This window comes from Momordica charantia, assembly GCF_013281855.1.
Source record: "Momordica charantia cultivar OHB3-1 chromosome 11 unlocalized genomic scaffold, Mcharantia_2.0 BLBB01000011.1, whole genome shotgun sequence".
Taxonomy (NCBI): Eukaryota; Viridiplantae; Streptophyta; class Magnoliopsida; order Cucurbitales; family Cucurbitaceae; genus Momordica; species Momordica charantia.
Window position 1 is genome coordinate 2,110,026 of NW_028275159.1, and position 8,356 is coordinate 2,118,381.

General features: G+C 34.4%; 2 protein-coding genes across 2 annotated transcripts; both read right to left on the reverse strand.

Moving 5' to 3' along the window:
• Window positions 1-633: 633 nt before the first annotated feature.
• On the reverse strand, window positions 634-1,473 carry LOC111012991 (MFP1 attachment factor 1). Its single transcript, XM_022287314.2, has one exon. The coding sequence runs from the start codon at window positions 1,259-1,261 to the stop codon at window positions 791-793; it is 471 nt and encodes a 156-aa protein (XP_022143006.1). The 5' UTR covers window positions 1,262-1,473; the 3' UTR covers window positions 634-790.
• Window positions 1,474-5,517: 4,044 nt separating this feature from the next.
• LOC111008554 (cytochrome P450 81Q32-like) lies at window positions 5,518-8,008 on the reverse strand. Its single transcript, XM_088119377.1, has 2 exons — window positions 7,004-8,008; window positions 5,518-6,244 (listed from the first exon to the last, which is right to left on the reverse strand). The coding sequence occupies exons 1-2, from the start codon at window positions 7,937-7,939 to the stop codon at window positions 5,630-5,632; spliced, it is 1,551 nt and encodes a 516-aa protein (XP_087975503.1). The 5' UTR covers window positions 7,940-8,008; the 3' UTR covers window positions 5,518-5,629.
• Between the last annotated feature and the right edge of the window lie 348 nt (window positions 8,009-8,356).

Genomic DNA, 8,356 nt, shown 5'->3' on the forward strand with positions numbered 1-8,356 from the left:
AAAAAAATCCTGAACAAAATCTCACCCGAAACAACAAACAACTTGCGGTTATGTTCGAAACGGTGAGCTAGCCTTGCCACAACTTACCATATATAAGAATGCATCATAACAATTTGGTCATAAAACACAAACACATGGTATAAATACAGAGAAAGAGAGATCATTATGAAACATTAGATGAGACCCATGAAATCTAAATTATCAACACGACAAAGCGTGTCAATTTGGGATATGAGACAGAAATAGAAGTTATAGAATCTTGAACAAGCAACTCAATGCGTGCATTCTCAAAGATGTATTTTCACCAGGGGTTCACCATCGGGTTAGAAGGTGCTTAAAAGCCACTTCCATCTCTGTAGTCTCTTCCAGTGCCCCACAGTTGATTATAATGCAAATGTACTGCAACTAGAGTCCTATATCTATTAGCCTACAATACTTATAGAACCATAGCCCGAGCAAACCCAAACAAAAATCCTATTAGTGAAGATTAGACATTAAGCGAAGGATGATAAAGAGTCAGCCACGAAAGATGCTTAGGAATAGAGGAACATGAATAAGCCTATGTTAGGAAACCACGACTTTCAGATCGCAAAGAACAGAAGATTGATGGAAAAGCAAAAACACGTTGAGATGTGAGGCAGGGGACCTAGACGTTCAAATTAAAAGGTAATGATTCTCATGTAAGCATCAGAAATTGATAAGCAGTACAAACAGATCCCGATATTAGAAACCCTGGTGAAGCATCCGGAAAACCTAATTCATATTCTACTGGGACTCAATCCTAGACGAATCAGGATTCTTCAACAGAGGGGGTTTCCTCCTTAATGGTCGCCGATGCAGCAGGAGAAGACGAACCGTTTTCGGCTGTGGAATCGGGTGCCGCTTTCGCCTTGACTGTCTCGAGCGTGCGCTTGCTGATCTCCCTAGAATATAGCTGAAGGATCTCGATCCCGTCGTCGTCGGCGTTGGCTTTAGATGCGGCGAAAGAATAAGCTTCCTCCTCTATAAGACGCGCTGCTTCAGCGGCCTCATCTTGGGGTACAGTGCCATAGCGCTTGGAGAGAACGGAGGGGTTCGAGAGCGTCTCGATCAGACGTTTGACGACAGCGTCACGAGTGCGTTGGGAAGGCGGCCAAATACTGAACGAGGCGCTAAAGGATTTCGGCGATTTGGTTAGCTCCTTGGCCTGATCTCCAGGGGAATCCGTTGCGGCTTTCGACGGTGGAGAAGTTGGCACGGCGGCGATCTCAGGCTCAGACATTTTGAAAAGGAAAAAAAGTAAGGAGGTTCAGATTTGGGAGTCGATTGAGAAGGCTCGCTTAAGAAGAATGAGAAGGGAGATTATTGCGGTGGGCAATAAACAACGGAGCACCGAGAGAAATTATCGGAAATGATAAAGTCCCGAGAATCCGACGGTGGAAATAATTTGCTGTTTTTTGTTTTTCGTAATAGTTATGAATTTTCTAGAGCTGTCATCAATGGTTTCGTTGGGAGTTTGAATTTGGAACTCCACGGTCCATCGAGTCACGTGAGTTTTGATTTATTATTTATTTTCTTTTTACGTTACCTTATGGACTCACCTTTCGCTGGGCCGGAGGGAAAGGTCCAAACTTTACGAGCTTCGGTCGAACTTGGACATTATTAACTACTAAACTTTTGGCCCATGAACTAATCTATCTATAAACCTAATTTAATGGGCCAAATTTGGATCATGTTTGGATTGGATTTTGTATTGAAGTTTGATTTATATAATAAATTATTTTTTTAATACTTCTTTAAACCAAACTTTTTTGAGTTTTGAAATTTATATTTATATATTTTATTCTTTTGTACAACTTTTGTTATTTTTAAAAAATCTACGAAGAAATTTTGTTAATCCTCGTTGTATTTTGGTTATCTTTTAAAAGTTATGTTTACACTTTATACTATGATAAAGAAAATATCTAACAAAGAGAAACTGTTTACCTAAACTCATTGTCAAGTTAAAAAGGAAAAAACAAGGTTAATAGGATAATAAGAGAGATCATTCATGAGACTTGATAAATTATAGAAACTAAATTCAAACAAAATCCAAATTACAGTGATTTCATTAAAACATTTAAAACTAACCAACCAAATTGAAACTATACTCAAGTTATAAGAACAAAATGAATGTGTAATTGAATTTTATTGTTGGTGTTGTTTTTTTAGTTCAAAGTTCAAACAACTTAGTAAACTATTTTAAAATAGAATGTTTTGCAATAATACATAAGTAATCTTAGAAAAATTCAAAACCGCTTTAAGCGATTCCCAGTCAATTACTTGGAGGGTGATTATCCAAGTAATTTTTTACCAAAAAATTTAATATAAAATTAATTTTTAAAATAGTTATTGTTTTAATTTTAAAAATGGTCTTTTTTGTTCACCTTATTTTCACCTTAATTGTTGAGAAAATTTTTTCTCTTTTCTAAATTTTTTTTGTCCCTCTCTAACTTTATTTTTCCTTAATTTTATTTATTATCTCTATTTTTTCTCTAAAAATTTTGTATGCTCTCTCTAAATTTTTAATTTTCATCTCTTTCTAAAGTTATTTTGTCTAAAATTTTTATCTCTCACCGTCTAAAATCTCTCTCTCTCAAATTTTTGTTTCTAAAAATTTTGTCAAATTCTATATTTAAACTCTAAATATTAACTATTCAAAATTATTTTAATTATATAAAAATCACTTTAAAAGTGTATAAGAAACGTTAAAATAATTATATAAAAATCACTTCCTCAAAATCAATTATCATCAAAACTCTTTTGCTAAAATCACTCATTCTAAAATCAATCTCAAACCTACCTTAAGGTAGACCAGGTGACAACTATTTGATGAAAATTGGATTCAAAATGACTATTAAGACTATAAGGGCTTTTATTTTAGGAATAAGGCCTAGTTTACTTGCAATGAATTGGGATCGTAACGCTATTTCTTTAACGTTGTTTACTATAAATTTTATATAATCCATATCAGAAATCCATTGATGTTGTTTACTAAAACTATTTTGAATCATAATATAAATTAGATATAGAATAATTAATATTTTAATAACAAATTATATTGATATTAATTAATAATAATAATAAAGTAAAATAAAATGGAAATTTATAATATTATATAATAAAATCAATTTTTTTTAGTACAACAAGTGGGGTAGGGAAATTCGAAGTAAGAACCTCTTGCCCAGCGATAGATACTATTTCTATTTATGGTGGAGCTAAAGCTTATTTTGGCGTAATAAAATCAGTTAACTATGAAAGGTTAGTATAATTTTTCAATGAGACGTACCATCAAAGTATAATTCCTTGATTTCCATTATGAAACTGAAAACTTGAACAAAAGATTGAGAGAGTTTGAGTTTAAAAAGATCGTGGGAGAGAATAGATTACGTTTTTGGCATCGTGATTCGGTTCCTTCAAGTTCAAACAAAGTATGTTTAAATAGTAGGGATTATTATATTTTATTTACTTCCAATTTTTCTATCTCTGCTTTAGAGTTGATTAGTGATTTTGAAAAAAGAGATTTATGTATAATTAATTTTTCAAAATAATACTTTAAAAATCGATTTTATATATTTTTTTAAAATCAATTTTTTTAATTTACAAAACATGATTCACAGAAATAGAAGTGATTTTGATAATGTCAAAAATGATTTTATCACGCCAAAATCACTCCAAAACACACTTGAAAACTACGTTATTTTCGCTTTCGGTCTAACTCCCAACGCTCACTCAACCCTCTTTTCCATCAAACCGGCCGTCTCAAAATTGGAAAAAGAATAGTCCCTGGATTCGACTCTCTAGTTTGAAAAATATATTGGACTTGGTGGCACCAAAATATCTTACAACTCCAAAAGATATAATCCCCATTTTCGGTCCGGTATGGATACTGCGTGTCCTTCTTTACTTCTTGTTAAGCCTACAGCTTTTATAGAAAATTTCAAACGGAAAAAAAAAGAAGTTTATGCCACCCAAGCAAAATTTACCCAAAATATTCTCTCAAAACAAGTATCATTCAATTAATTAGAACTAGTATACCAATATTTTAATTGGGATTAATAAAATTCAAAGATATGAACCTGAACTGCGAGCACATCTTCTTTTTGTGCTTTTTCGATGCGGGACAATTTGTCTTTCTAATATTTTGCCATAATCCAACATTTAGTTGTTCTTGCGATCTAACATAAAACTCAAGTACTTAAAATTTTTTCGTAGTACTAAAAATTTGTATGCTTATCGATTAGAAGATATCTTTTTATTTATCATTATTAAAAATTTGACAACCATTTATTCTATTTTATCTCTTTTCTTTTATGCATTCATTTCTTTTAGTTATCAATTTTTTAATAATAATAATTACCTATAATACTTAAATTTTATCGTGTTATAAATATGAGGATAGGAGAAAATATTCACAATAAATAATTAATTAAAAAACGGATGGTTTTTTCTATTTGAGATTATTTATCCACCTATAAAGATCAGAGAAATAATTAAATCTATTATCAATCTATATAAAGGTCACAAAAAAAAATTGATTACACATTTTTAATTTTCAAATAAGATAATAGACAGTCAAAGATTTTTTTTTTTTTTTTTTTTTGTTTAGAATAGTCTTACAAGACTCATGATAATTTCATCATTCATGATGTTCTATTTGAAAAATTTAATAATGCACACTCATATGAAAATATCTATTGGAAAGATAAGTAGGAATGGAAAATTAGGCCAAGTTAGACCATATGACATTATCACATCCATTTTGTTGACAAAGCAAAGCTTGAGTTTTTATTTTGGGACGAGTATAATTTCTACAGATATCCTCTTAAAAGTGCCAAAATTGTTACGAATCGATACAGGACACCGCAATCCGGTGGTCCATGTTTTCGTTCGATAATGACCTCTCTTCGCTTGACTGCCTCTTTGGCTCTTCTCCAATCCAATAACCCTTCCCGCCAAAGTATTTAATGACAACAAAAACCAAAATAACATTAAAATTAAAATTTTTAAAAATACTTCTTTACTTGTTTTTATCTCTCAAATTTATAAAATAAATTTAAATGCTAATTTGACAAAGTATTGTTAATTTAATACTGTCCTTTTTACGGTGATTGGACTCTCCATCTTCATCCTCTTCCTTCTTCTCTCTTTTCCAATGCAATCAGATTATTGATTTTGAGAGGGAGCGTTTGGTGCTCGGAATTGAAGAGGAATGGAACACGATGTCTTCTCGATGTAACATTAATCAAATAACATTCAACTATTCAACTCATTTTAAAAAGTTTTCTTTTTATTATACTATGTGAGATGAGAATTCGAATTTTCAATCTCATAATTGGATGCATATGTCCTAATTTGTTGAACTATGTTCTAATGGTCCATTTTAAGGATTATTTATAACTATTTTACAAACTTTGATGATCTCCACATCTCAAGACCAAAATTATATTTGCCGGTAAAATTAATTTTGCATCCCTTCTTTTAAAACAATTACGGAAGTTAAAAGACAAATTGAACAAATTTTATTCCCACGAGAGTACAAATGAGAGAGATGCATGGTATTACAACGTACATATAATAATACAGATGATAATTAATTGGTAATTGAAAATCAAAGTTGAGAGAGTAAATTAATCATGGAGCTACGAGGTTTGAAGAGTGCCTCCAAGGGGTTGGCCTTGGGCATGGTGATTCCAGTTCCTTCAGACAAGTCAATCTCCTGTTCACCGAGCCTCTCCCAATGGAAGCACTGAATCAGAGTGGCCAACGTGAGTCCGACGACCCGGTGGGCGAGCGCAGCTCCTGGGCACGCTCTCCTCCCCACCCCAAACGGCACCCACTGGTTCGATTCTTCTTCCCATTTCTGAAACCTCTCCGGTCGGAAGCTGGTGGGATTGTCCCACAGTTTGGGGTCCCGGTGGATGCCCCACGCGTTGACAATCAACATTGTGCCTTTGGGAATGTGGAATCCTTGGACTGTGCAGTCCTCGGAGGACTCGTGTGGGACCAACAGCGGGGCGGCCGGAAACAACCGCAGGGTCTCCGTGATTATGGCTTGAAGATACTGTAGCTTGTTGAGATCCGCCTCCTCCACCAGCCGATGCTCGCCCACGCACTCGCTTATCTCGGTCCACGCCTTCTTCATCACCGCTGGATGGTTCAGCAGTAGCGACATCGCCCATTCGATTGTTCCCGTTGTTGTGTCAGTTCCAGCCGCTAGTATGGTCTGCATCACTCATATTTTCTTTTATTACGTCACCATTTTATTTGTATCCAAAGATAATACTCATTTTAAAATGTATATATTTTTTATTTTGGAATGAGTGGAGTAAGCTGTTTTCGGTCTTTTCCGCATCACAAGATATTCGTATTTATTATTTGAATTCCAATCATCTTTAATACGACTTTGACAAGAAAATATCAGTGCTCCCTCTGATACCAGAAAATTTTCTAATATCTCCGATCTCATTCTCCAACGATTTGTTACTAGTTTCTAAATATTTTAAAAGTTAGGTACAAAAATAAAAGATACTTATAAAAACAAAAAAAAAATTGGCTCCTAAGGAACTTCCTCTTTTACCCCCACTAAAAAAAATGTAAAAATAAAAATAGAATTTTAAAAATAATGATTTGTTAAATATTTAATGGTGTTAAAAAGAACACGTACTCAAAGTTTTTTCTTTATAAAATTTATTAATAATTTAAGGAAATTTTTTATTCTTTAAAATTCTTTAACAATATTAAATACTTTACCATTCATTTTTTTTAATTTTTGCCTCTAATGATTTTAAGTAACAAGTTGTTTCACAAAATTTATTCTTCTGATATCATTAAATATTTAACAATTCATTATTTGTTTTTGTAATTTCTTTCCACCAACATATTTAATGATGTCAAGAGACTTCGAAAAACAAGTTTTTTCCATAATTTAATCGTTGAAGACAGAAACTAAGATTCAAAAGTTAATACTTAAAATTTGACTTACCAAAACATGACCCTTGATAATATCATCGGAGTAATACTGAGGTTCCGATTCTTGCAACGACAGCAGACCATCAATCATGTTCTTTCCATGATCTTCGTCCTGGCGGCGCCAACTTCTCCTTTCCCGTTGCCTATCAATCAGACGTTGTAAGAACGAATCTGATCGCTGATTCGCTTTCAGCATCCTCTTTTCAAGCCCCTGATAATCAAACACCCTTAAAACTGGCAAAAAATCCGCTGGATTCGACGCCCCACTCAGCCGAAGAAGCTCCTTCATGATCTCCCTGAACTCCCTCGCCTCCTCAACGTCCTCCACCTCATCACCGTAATACCGTTTCCCACTCACCATCCTCATCAGCGTGTTGAACGACAGATCGTTCAGTCTCGACTTCATCTCCACTCTAACAAAATTATTATCACTCTCGTCGTTGCTTACTAAATATCGGTACAAATTTTTGACCCACAACTTGAGCTCCTGCACTCGGACGTTGAGAAATGTGTTGAGGCGGTGGTTGGAGAGTAGCTCGGTGGTGGCGAGGCGGCGCATGTTGCGCCAGTGCGGGCCGTAGGGGGCGAATCCCACCGCCGTGTAGTTGTAGTTGATGTACTTGCCCGAGAGCAGGCGAGGGCGGTTGGCGAAAACGACGTCGTTTTTGGTGAAGCACTCCTGGACGGCGGTGGGGGAGGTTATAACCACCACCGGCCGGGAACCGATTGTAAGGGATAAAATTGGGCCGTACTTATCGGAGAGATTGTGTAGCACTCGGTGGAATGGGTTTCGGAGAAGATGGAGGTGACCGATGACCGGAAAGGAAGGTGGGCTTGGTGGAAGGTTTTTGTGGCTTACTTTTCTGAGTTTGGAAATGACGACGAGAAGAGCAAAAATGAGAAGCGCGAGAGGGATGAGGAAATGGGAGAACCACGTCTCTGATTCCATGGATATATGAATTTTGAATATTATGTTTTTGTTGCAGTTCTCTTCTGTAGGGGTGCAAATGAAAATGGCATCGGTTCCATGATTTTATACATGAAAATTACTCATTTTTTTCTTTTTTTCTTTTTTTTGAAAAAAGAGTAATCTACTCTTATCACCTCGCGACTAAAAGAAAGAAAATCAAAGAGTTTTAAAAATACATTGAATTATCAAATATTTAATGATACGATGGAGGGAGTTCTTAGCCAAAATTTTTTCATTTTTTTAGTGCAATAAGAATCGAGTGACATGTAGCAATGCTATCAGTAAAAAAAGAGTCAGATGAAAATTCGAACTCATGATTTTTTAATCACGTTTATATCGGTAAAAATTACTAAATTAAAAATAAATAAACTCCATAAATAAAATATTCATTATCCC